Below are 11,804 nucleotides of genomic sequence, written 5' to 3'. Positions count from 1 at the left end.
AAGTGCAAAACAAGTGCATAAACATCAAATTTTGTCTTTGCTGAGCCACATTGTCCAAAAGAAGGCATTCCTGCATGGCAAAAAAGATGTAAATCAACAGAATTAATGTTTTATTCAACATATAAACTTTTTACTGAAAATGTTTACCGTTGTTTTGATTAGTAACTGTAATTTAATTACATGTCTTTGTAAAGTAATTGTGACTGAATACAATTACGTTTATTTTGTAATTGAATTACTTGGTTAACTGGTTACATGTACGCTTACTAGAAGTAACGTTGTATGTAACCAGTTATTCACCAACACTGGGTACAAGTATTTCTTGGGCTCCTGAGGTAATCTGTGATAATGATATACAATGTCATATAATACATGTATTTTTAAAATTACAAACATATTAGTTCGTCGGGCAACCTCCTTGTTTTGCCGAGACACCCAGTGTCCTCTGACACTCGTAGACACAACTTGCTGCAACCCCCTGCAGTTACAACGCTGGATGTGTGGGGGCGACAGAGCACTCCAACTTCCGCCGAATCCGCCGTCGAAGAAGAAAACCGGCGCTGATTTTGAAGTTTGAAGAATGTGCAGATACTTTATCGAGCAGGTGTGGCTCTGCTGCTGCGGGAGTAAACTACTAACATCTACTTTTAACATCAGCTGTTGTGACATTACATATCAGTCACGCTTTCACAGGAAACATATTGCACAGGTAAATGCTTTATCTTTTTCTTAGTTCAGCGTAACTGTAGTTAGTTAAGTAAACACGGACGTGCTAATAGTGGTGTTAGCATACCGCTAGCGTCACCATACCGTAATAATGTTAAACCTGGAGCAGCAATAAAGAAGCTAACTCAGCTTGCGAGATTTGTTATTTAGTACAGAAACGTTGGAAATAAAGTCATGGCGAGGGCAAGTAGTTAACGTGAAAATAAGTAATATTTTCCCCCCTTTAGCTAATGAAAGTGTTTGTTTTATTTCCTACGTTTGAAGGTTAACCTAACGGTGCTAACATGAAACGCAGTGTCAGAAACAGGCTAATTCAACTTTAACAACAATGTAAAATGTCACTGAGATCCAAGTAGGCCAACATTAACTAACATTATCGTCCAACACACTCGTTTCTCCCTTCTAATCTAACTCGCAGCAGTGAGACATGATGGAGTCGTCCGTGGTGAACCTGTACAACCAGTTCCTGAGTCTGAGGGCCCAGGTGGACGGTCTGAATGAGGGCATTGAACCACGTAAGTTATTTCCACACGTTGTTTTGGTATGTGCCACTTCTTTACAAGGCTGTGAAAACACAATGGAGTTGCTTGTGTAGTCTTGGTGCAGTTCAGCTGGTTTGCTATGGCATTGTGCTAATTTTATTAGTGGTAATATTGGGTGCACTTTCATCTCAAAATGTGTTAGATGGTGCAATTAATTTTTTTCCACAGATGATGAATGCAGAAATCAGTGTTGAACTTTTGTGAGTAAAGGCTGACAGGGCTAGGACTAAAGGCATGCTGTTGAAACTGATGCTGCAGCCCAGAACACAAATGGGGGTTGAAACAGTTACTGGGGTGTTGTAAAAAATTTCCATTTCAATAGTCCGGATAATGTAGTCCATTTACATTTTAACTAACAGGAAAGCACTGTTATGCATTTGTCTCTTTATAGCAGAGCACTCTTTTTGTCTTTTTTGTTGTTCAGTTAATTCATAATAGCATATAGTGCACCGCAGCAATACAACAACCTCTTCTTCATTTTGTCTTATTCAGAGTTCCTACAGATGGCTATGAACTTTGAGGAGTGCCGTAAGAAGTGGCTGCGAACAGGCGAGGACCTGGTGTCTTGTAAAGAGGTGCTGGCTAAAACAGAGACTGAGAGGGGGGCCCTAGAGGTCAAACTAAAGCATGCTCGCAACCAGGTGGATGTGGAGATCCGCCGGCGACAGAAGGCTGAGGCGGTGTATGAGAAGCTGGTTGGTGCAATGCTACTTGTGCTTAACACTCTGCATGGTTCATTATGACATAATTAGGAAACTGGAACAAGTAGAAAATCTTAAAGTTAATTTTCAGATAATGATATTGGCCGCTGCAAAGCTCACTTTTATCATTCACTGTATGTTAACATTTTTGTCCAGCTGGTGATTGTTCATTATAATAATAATAATGCATTTTATGCATTTGTCTGTGTTTCTCCCTTTATGGCCCTTTCTCTGTCACCCTGCTGTGCTATGGGTGTAACAGGAACGTCAGCTACAGCTGATACGGGACCTACTTGTATCAGAGAACAACAGTAACAGTGTCCACCTGAGTGAGGAGCAGCGCTCTGCCCTCGCCTTCCTCAGTGCCCACTCCCAAGCAGCACAGGCCGCTAAGGGCAACCTCAACTCCAGTCGAAGGTCAGATCCTCCTTGTCTGGTTCTGAAACAGCTACAGGTGCAACATTTTTAAGACAGTGCTGATAAGAAAGTAATAATGATTTTAGGTGTTTATCTAAACACTGGGCCTCATCCTTCCTTGAGCTTTCACTTATTAAGGGTATTTTATCACAGCACTTTATCTAGCAAGTAAATACATTGTCTATCATTGAAAAGGTGCAACATGTACACTCTGGAGAATTCAATATGTGAAATATAAGTTTGTGTATTAAAAACTTGTATCAGAACATTGTGTCATTCACCAGCTAGCCATTGACACGGGAAGGTCAAATGCTGACTGTAGTCTATTTTACAGGTTGACTACCATCGATGAATCAGCTTCCTTGCTGTCAGACATCAGCTATGACCAAACAGATGACTCTTTGGTATATTGACCTTTCTTAAAGGTTTTACTGTAGAACTTATGATTTGAGGATCAGATAGTGGGACAGCAGAGTTGGTTAAGTTCATTCAGTACTATGGTCTGTCTTTCCACTTTAGGATTGGGATTCCTCTGCATTGAAGACTGTGAGATTGCGGAAACGCCAGAAACGAGTGAGTCATGTCTTTGCTCATATTTTGAATATGTGCCTTCTTGAGTGCATTAACTATAAATAAGTTTTAATAGCATTTAAAAATGCAGTTGGTGGCTTGATTTGTGTGTTTCTGTGCATTAGCACAACTTTATTTTGCTATTTTGTGTTCAGTTTTCAGTTGCCAATCTAAAAATAAGCCTTTCTGTACATTTCAATCCACAGCGTTCCTCCAGAAAACACTCTGAAGCTCCTCCACAGGCAATGAAGAAGCCACGCTCCACTGGGCGCACATCAGATAGGGTAATGCTGACCTCTACAGCTGAATGTAATACATAACACTAATGCTTGAAAAGTAGTTTGTCTGTAAAATGACTAGGTGATTTATTCTCTTATTTATTAATATCAGACATCTAAAATGGTGAAGAGAAAGTCAACATCAATAGTATTATTTTTTCTGCAAACCAATTAAAATCCCTATTGATCTGGTTAAAAGGAGCATTGAATTTTTTTTCTTTTTTTTTATGTTCAAGTGGATGGGTCTTATCGTGGCTAAGACCACCATCACTGTGCCGGTGAATGGTGGCGCTGTCGAGGCCGTCTCCACCATTGCAACTGTGCCGTACTGGACACGCAGCAGAAAGAGCAGTGAGAACTTTGAAGATCTTTTGTATTTTTTATTCTGCAGGACCTTATAAGAAAAAAAAACAAAAAACTTTAATTCAACTGTAAAACTAATATATGCATAAAATTAATATTTTTGACAAATTAGTTTCTTCACTGGATTTCATGTTTTTTTACCAATATATGATTGTGTCGACAGTTGCTTCAGCATGGGGTGATACAACCACTACTGACCTATCTGAGACTGCCAGTGAGGCTCCCAGCACACCAGTGTCAGATTTCCCAGTCAAGCTACGAACCCCCAGAGCTAATAGAGGAGGAAAGAAGCACCAGTTCATCCCCAAAACAGTAAGACTCTATACTTATTGTTGTGGAAGTTAAGTGTTGTGGATTTAGACTGTATTATGTACTGTAAAACTGAGTTTGGTTTTAAAAAAATGCAGTTCCAGTACCAATACCAGTACCCTTAAAGTGATACTGATACTAATAAAGTAATTATTTGATGGATTTTTTCCAACTTCATTTGATACCCATTGTATGAAAGAAAGAATTAATTTATTCAAAAAGTCACCAGACACCACAGGTGTGTAGTACAGCTGCGCTTTTGAACTTTTGGCTGCATCTCTGCACATTGAACTGAACTCTGTGAATACACCGCGTGCACCACACCGCAGACTGTATGAACTGTAGCTGCTGCAGTAGTGGGCCAATTACAAGTCACGTTAAATCAAGCAATACCTGCAGTGATTGGCTCAAAATTGGCTCAGGGTTCAAAAAGGATGGAATGTAGGCATGGTTTGCCTGGAGAAGTTTCAATACTAGTTGGCACTGGGTTATTTTGATTGATACCTTAAACGCATTGAGTACCATTTTCCAACTCTTATCTACTGGCATTAACACTGCAAGTCCATATCTACTCACCTTGGGCACTGTGTCCCCTCTATCATTAAGGTGATCAAGTCTGAGTTCTGTGTACCATGTGGAAGAAGAACAAAGTTTGGCAAGTTGTACCTTCGCTGCCAGGACTGCCGAGTTGTGACTCACCCAGAGTGTCGTGACTCCTGTCCCCTGCCCTGTAATCCCACAGCTGTTAGCACTCCCATCAAGAATACAGAGGTACATTTTTCTCATTGCTTTTTGGTACACTACACTTTTGCATTATTTTTTCAATATTTTAGACTTTATATTAACTTCAGTGTATTTTGTGTGCAGACCACCCTGGCTGACTTTGCTCCAGCCACCTCCCCAATGATCCCAGCTTTGGTTATCTACTGCATTAAGGAGATTGAACACAGAGGCCTACACGAGGTGAGGCAGACTTTATTAAAGTCCTTGTTTACTTGTCACCTTCATGTTATGCTCTGATCCTTTTTCCCTTGAGCGATTACAGTAGATAATTTCTCTCTAATTAGTTATCTCATTCAGTGGTGCGGTATCACAGGCAGCCAGACAATGAGAGCTGCTTTCTTTTATCTTTCCCTGGTCCCAGGTTGGCCTGTACAGAGTCTCTGGCCAGGAGCGCATGGTTAAAGAACTAAAGGAGAAGCTTATTAGAGGAAAGACTCTGCCTCCGCTTCACAAAGTGGACGACATTAACGTCATTACTGGTGTCCTCAAAGACTTCCTCAGAAACCTCCCAGAGCCACTGCTCACCTTCCACCTCAACAAAGTCTTCATGGAAGCAGCTGGTGAGTTTTTGAGGCTTGTAGAATCACTTGCAGAAAACTGCCATTTATCTGCTTGAATGTGACATTATTTTTTTAAAACAAGCATTAAAATTGAGTGAATCAAGGAGCTATTAAATAACTGATGTTAATGGTTTTTTTTGTAGAAATCCAGGATGATGGCAACAGTCTCGCCATGCTGTATCAAGCCGTCAGTGAGCTGCCTCAACCCAACCGAGACACTCTGGCCTGCCTGATGATCCATCTGCAGAAGTAATTTTGACCACATTTACCAGTGCTAAGACAACCTTTGTGTTGTCCTATTCATACTCCCATCTGCTCCCATTACCTTCCACCCATAAGATAGGAGTGGTCAAATTCTTCAGTTTTATGTAAATGTTTCATTAAATGTTCTTAAATTTAAATTTGTGAGGTCTTAATTGCCACAATATTTTATCTAACTTAATTCAATTCTTATTGTCAGTGTGAGTCGTACATTTCTCATGTTATTTCTCAGTAAACCTAATTGTGTCTTTTTACTTTATACTTGCACTTACCTGTTAGCAAAATGTAGATTAACCTATCTCACTCAAAACAATATTCCTACCTAAAACCTACCTCTGCATGGGACCACATTTATTCTTTGTGTGCCTTTATACTTATCTGCAATACTTGAAAAAGAAAGGACTAAACTACTTGTAAGCCAGAAGGTCATTGTCTAAATTGTTTATCATTGTGCAGTACAGATCAACCTTTATTTTAGTTAAGGCTGTGAAATTTTCTATCCCTTTTATTTCCTAGGGTCTCTGAGTGTGTGGATACCAAGATGGATGTGAACAACTTGGCCAGGGTGTTTGGCCCTACTCTTGTGGGTCATGCTGTTCCCGACCCGGACCCTATGACCATCCTGAATGACACAAACAGGCAACCACGGGTGAGGAAAATGAGAAAAAAAGAATACATTACGGTCAGAGGATTAGTGTTGGTGTTGATAAAGTAGGGCTACAACTAATGATTATTTTTATTATTAATAAATCTGCCCATTTTATAAATTATTCCATTAATTGTTTTAACAAAATATGGTTAAAAAAAAAGTAAAACATCCTGCATGTATTTTCCCAGAGCCCAAGGTGACATTTTCAAATATTTTGTTTCTATTAGATCAGACCAACAATCCAAAATCCAAAGCTATAAAGTTAATTATCATGTATGAGAAAGAAAAGCATTCAATTCCCACATTTAAGAAACATGAAATCAGAAAGTGTTTGGCTTTTTTTTTTTCTGCTTAAAAAAAACCCAATTCTTAAAATAATTGCCACTTAATTTTCCATTGATTTGCTAATGTATCAATCAACTAATCATTGCAGCTCTATAATAAAGTGGCACATAGTCAAAGTGTGAATGGATGTTGGTGCTTTGTTTACTTCAACTGCGTCTGTTCTTTAGATTCTGGTTTTGACTACAAATACTATTTTATTAATGTCTTTCTAGGTTGTAGAGCGCTTGGTCAGTATTCCAGCAAACTACTGGAGCCAGTTTGCTTATCCAGATAATATGGGTATGGACGATGTTCACCTCACTGGTACTCCAGATCCCAAAGGTAAATCACTTAAAGGGGATTATCAAGAATAAGACCTTCTCCAAGATGAATTACACAACATTAAGACAATGTGTTTTAATGAACTGCTTTTAAATAGACCACATGATATCACAAATACAAGATGAAAACCAACTTAAAAAATTGTTGTGCAGTTGTACTCAGCATCTTTGGTTGACAAATAAGAAAATTCAGCTGTTTTAAACTAAGGATGTGTTTAATTTATCTGTAGTGAGCATACTGGGACCAGTGACCACTCCAGAGCACCAGATGATGGCCAAAACACCCTCCTCCAGCTCACTGTCCCAGCGCATGAAGCAGACCCTCTCCAGCACTACCATGTAAGCTCACTCATACACTCACACACACTCTTACAATAAAAAGCTGGGCCATGTTTTTTCAAACATCACTTAAGCTTAATTTAGTTTTCTCTTCGCCAGGTTGTCACTGTAAATGAGAATTAGTTCTCCATAGACCTATCTGGTTAGATAAAAGATCAAATAAAATGAATAGAAATAGTCAGAACCTATCTTGTTAATTATCTCATTCTAGCTTTTTTGTCTTGATATGCATCAGTTACTCTGAGTCATCCTGACTGTGCTCAATTTGTGCTGAAGGTGTAGTCATGATATAACACTGATGCACTGGGGAAAAAATACAGTCTATAATGTTTTGTCTCCTCTTTATCATCAATAATAGATATGTTTATATAGTCACAATAAGTGTTTAATGATGTGTTGTCATCTTCTCATCTTAGAAATGGAAAAAAGTTCATTATCGAACATATTTATTCATAGTTTATGTTAAGGAAATTAACATTTGTTAACTGTCTGCTGTGCGGTCACTAAAATCTACGACCCTTAAGACTGGCTCCATTGTGAGCCACTGCACACTGCTGCTGCAAGGGAAAGAAAATGTGGAATGTTTCTGTATGATCTCTTTTCAAATTCTCACCTCTCCCCAAGAGGTCATTTACAGTTTTTCATTTCTAAAGGGGTTTATTAAACTAATGCCATTCCCCTGTCATGATAACTGGAAATGATAATGGTAATTTTATTCACAATAGGTCTTTTACACAAAGGACATTTTACTTGTAGGAAGAGCCCAGGTCTAAATAATAAAATTAAAGATGGCTGAATTCCATTTAGCTGCTTCAGTTTCAGGGTCCTGGCATTGTCTATGTTGAAAAGGCTTGAATTTTACATTGTGGGTACTATTTCTTTAAAAATGAATTAATAACAGATAATATTTAGGTTTAGACTGGAATTCACAATGTTTCACCTAAATGTAAATGTATGTATGTAAATCATGAATGTTTAACAGGCTGACGTAATGTAAGCGGGATGTAGACTGCGGGTATAAAGCCTGTTATTGGCCGCCTATTTCAGACGATAAGAGAAAATCCCAGTCGCTATGTGAAACTGTCGCATAGCCAGAAATATTTCAGCTCTTTGTTTAGCACGATGCATGAAATACAACCTCCGAGCAAGCAACCTACATGCTGAAACGTATTTTAATGCTGTATGTGACGATTGCAAGGATTTAGCCTTTAAAATGCAAGCACTTACCTCCCCACCAAAACCATTTCCTTCCGGCCCTATTTTACAAGAGCACCATAGCTGCATCCTGGACTTAGCACCGCCAAAGATGATTGTGATTGGTTAAAGGAAATTCTAAGCATTTATTTTCCTTAGTGCTGAATTATGATGGGTTCAGCCAGACCTTTCTTTAGCGCTGGCACAGTGCGAGATACGTCTGGCTATGCAACACTATGTAGCCAGGTAACCGCTCATCTATAGGAGGCACTGTCTGAGACATGTCATATACCAGTGTCTTGTGTAAATGGCTTGACACTGACATGTAATGGCTCATGTTTATTGTAAAACACACAAATGTTGACACTGTGTGGGAAATGCATGTCGAATGTAAGTCTACAGCGGAAAGGCAGTTAAAAATCAGCTATCAAAATCCATTCATAGAACTTAAGCTTTCAGATTTTAGGATAAGGCATTTAGTCATAAACAGCAGCTCATGATCAATTTTAGGTTTTAATAAACTAAAACATCCAAGCTCATGTCTGTTTTTATTAACAATCAAATTAAGCTAACTCCACATATCAAAAAATGGATTCCTCTTATTACCTCTAAACATTCAACTTGGCAGTTTTGCACTAAAATTTCTCTTACCAAGCTTAAAATTTGACTGTCTACCCCCCTAACCCCTGACCCCCATCCTTAGATTTGGGAACAAGAGCAAAGCATCCGCTGCCTCTAACCGCCAGGGCTTCTTCGCCTCTCCACAACTGAAGTAATGGGAAAGGAGGGGGAAAAAATCAGCCGTATTGTATTTCTGGGTTCCTCACCGCAATAACTGAGTCATATAATCATGTGGGAGAACTACTGTGCAATTTTATCATTTAACAGTTTATCACTGAGTTTTTTATTCAAGAATTTTATACTAGACTTTCTAACCAGATTCCTGCACAAATGTTTGAGTTTGTTTTTATATCTTTAATTACTAATGATTTATTATTGACCAAACCTGTGGTGACATCTGTGTGATTGTAAACGGTTTGAAGGCTTTGACAAAGAAAAAATGTTCTAAACCAATTCAAGGATCATTATCTTCTGCTTTTTGTGTTTAACACTTAGGTTTGATGTTTGAAAGCTTGCATTCACTGTTGGTGGTGTTGGTCCATCTTTGGACCTGTGGTTGTAACCACATCGATGGGGGTGCTCTAGCACATGTTAAATACGAAAGAAACCGAATTATTGGCCAGTGTCTCTTTGTCCTCTGGCATTGGTTGCCTTGTCATTGTCCTGAAACTGACTTTTTTTCAGGATTTAACGTTTTGTTTTGTATTTATGTTTATTGTCTGCCATGACATATACCAATCATGACATTTTATATAGTTAAAACTGCAATGATAACACTGATACTGAATGGGAATTATATTGCATTTTGCACTGTGACAATCTGAGTAAATGAGTATTCGTACTGGGCATACTGGCCACTAGAGGCTACTGTTGCACCACTTTTGAAATACAAGCCTTAACCAATGAAGATTATCTACTGTATATTATGCACACAATCAGTCAGTATTACTGACCTTCACTGCAATCAGCAAATCATTAGGAAAACCATAAGTTATTCCTGTGACCTCGGGCAGTTCAGTCGGTATTTTCTCTCTCACAAGCCAGAGATCTGAGACTCAACATCTGTGTGGTTATCACAGATAAAATCTGGAGCTTTTTTAATTTATGAAAACAGATTTGCATGCTCACTCACTATTAAGTATTTGTATCCACAGTAGCTGCTTCTTGTACGGTTACCAATAACCATCAACAGTAATGAATGAGAAATTACGCCTTTTCTGAGGAAATTTCCTCTCTCCGCTCCTCTCACTTACCCCTTTTCTACCATATTTGGCTCTGCATCTTGAACCATTTCTGTTCAGGATTCTTGGGAACTCAGAGCTACCCAGCGAACCAGCTTGCATTTCCATCACTTTTGCGCAGAACTATTGTAATCAAGGATGTGCCATCAATGGAGGGTGTTGCACTATGCCCAACAGAAGTAAAGAGTAGTAGCAAAATTGCAGATTTCATTGATTACCTGCAACATTTTGTTCTGCTGTCACAGTTATATGTTATATGGATTTACATCCAAAACAAGCATGAACGATCATTTATTAAACCACTGCATGCTCCTTTTTGCCTTGCGATTTCTCACTTGACTTTTCCGTGGCAGCTTTCCCCATCCTGTCTTTCCAACCTGTAGAATATGACACGCCCACTGATGTCCTCATGGTTGGCACTTCAGGTCAAGGAAACCAGCTATAGTTTGGATCCAACTTGGGGCCAACTTTTTGAGTTCTGACCCAATTATTTTGGTTGAAGTGCTCTGAACGTCTAAAAATTAGGTTCAACCAGAATGGAACCAGTTCCATAATGGTGGAGAAGGGATAACTCACCTTTTTTAGAAGCTCCAGATTTTGGTGTGATGACATCACAGTTTAACGTATTAGTTATCTAGAGAAGGAATGCTGACTAAAACTAATTCACAAAAATTTAACCTTTTTTTGCTTGCTAATTAGGAAATTGCATTGTTTGAGGTTGTAAGACTCTAGTAATATATTGTTTTATACATTTTGTACATTTATTCCATTATGTGGTTCTATTTCTCTACTGTAATGTGGTCTTTCTGATGAAGTTACTTTTCACCAAAGACATTATGGACTGAATGTTAACCGTCTTTGTCTTAGCTCAAATAAGATCACACAAAAGTCCACGATTGAGCTAAAAATAAAACATCAAAAGACTGGTTCTTTTGTCTCGGTGGGTGTTGTTCATGCATGGGGTGAGCGTGCGGGGTTAGTAACCCTGCAGAAATGAGGCCCTAGAGCATGTGAAGCTTACATTTAGGATGAGTTAGTTTTGTTACCAGCAATTCAACCTAAAATAAACCCTCTTACACCTGGACATGGATTAGTGTTAACCTATTAACTGTGAGTGTGTTATTAATGTCCGATTCACGCAGCCTAAAACCTTCATGTTTAACACTCTTCATCTTAATTTTCCTGCTGGATACTGAATGTTGGCTATTGTTATTCAAGATCTTCAGTGAAAGAGAAAAAAGCACAGCGTCAGTTATTCCAAAGCCGATGTGGCACTGAATGATAATGCAATTTGGCTCATTGTTCCAATAGTCATTACAGCTATTTCCATAATCTATTGAGCTGAGTGGGCAGGCGATGACATCCAACATTGTTATGAATTAAAGCAAGGATCATTTATACATCTTATAGTTATTCCATTAACAGTTACTGTGGAGAGTGCTAAGCCAGGCTGAACCCATTGACATACATTTTGTATGGCCTCATTCAATACAGAGCTTCAACAACACACGAGGCCCTTTGAGATCTGAGCCCAGCTGTTTGGGGGAGAAATGAAAATATGGTGTGCAGAGTTCATCCAAATGAG

At 38.8% G+C, this 11,804-nt stretch overlaps 1 protein-coding gene across 1 annotated transcript; it reads left to right on the top strand.

Annotated features, from left to right (window-relative positions):
• The first annotated feature begins 593 nt into the window (after positions 1-593).
• On the top strand, positions 594-11,107 carry LOC121961499 (rac GTPase-activating protein 1-like). Its single transcript, XM_042511511.1, has 17 exons — positions 594-709; positions 1,145-1,241; positions 1,761-1,963; positions 2,232-2,386; positions 2,721-2,790; positions 2,906-2,959; positions 3,163-3,240; positions 3,471-3,585; positions 3,761-3,909; positions 4,513-4,677; positions 4,774-4,869; positions 5,051-5,249; positions 5,393-5,498; positions 6,027-6,159; positions 6,717-6,825; positions 7,055-7,163; positions 9,061-11,107. The coding sequence occupies exons 2-17, from the start codon at positions 1,154-1,156 to the stop codon at positions 9,131-9,133; spliced, it is 1,902 nt and encodes a 633-aa protein (XP_042367445.1). The 5' UTR covers positions 594-709; positions 1,145-1,153; the 3' UTR covers positions 9,134-11,107.
• The last annotated feature ends 697 nt before the right edge of the window (positions 11,108-11,804 follow it).

This window comes from Plectropomus leopardus, chromosome 2 (assembly GCF_008729295.1).
Source record: "Plectropomus leopardus isolate mb chromosome 2, YSFRI_Pleo_2.0, whole genome shotgun sequence".
Classification (NCBI taxonomy): Eukaryota; Metazoa; Chordata; class Actinopteri; order Perciformes; family Serranidae; genus Plectropomus; species Plectropomus leopardus.
This window is presented reverse-complemented; position numbering and strand designations above follow the sequence as displayed.

What these genes read in the sequence shown, in the direction of transcription:
- LOC121961499 (XM_042511511.1), top strand. Translation starts at nt 1,154, where the DNA reads ATGATGGAGTCGTCCGTGGTGAACCTGTACAACCAGTTCCTGAGTCTG. An exon ending in AGGCGGTGTATGAGAAGCTG is followed by an intron (nt 1,964 to 2,231) that starts GTTGGTGCAATG and finishes TGGGTGTAACAG; the next exon opens with GAACGTCAGCTACAGCTGAT. An exon ending in CTGGGCGCACATCAGATAGG is followed by an intron (nt 3,241 to 3,470) that starts GTAATGCTGACC and finishes TTTATGTTCAAG; the next exon opens with TGGATGGGTCTTATCGTGGC.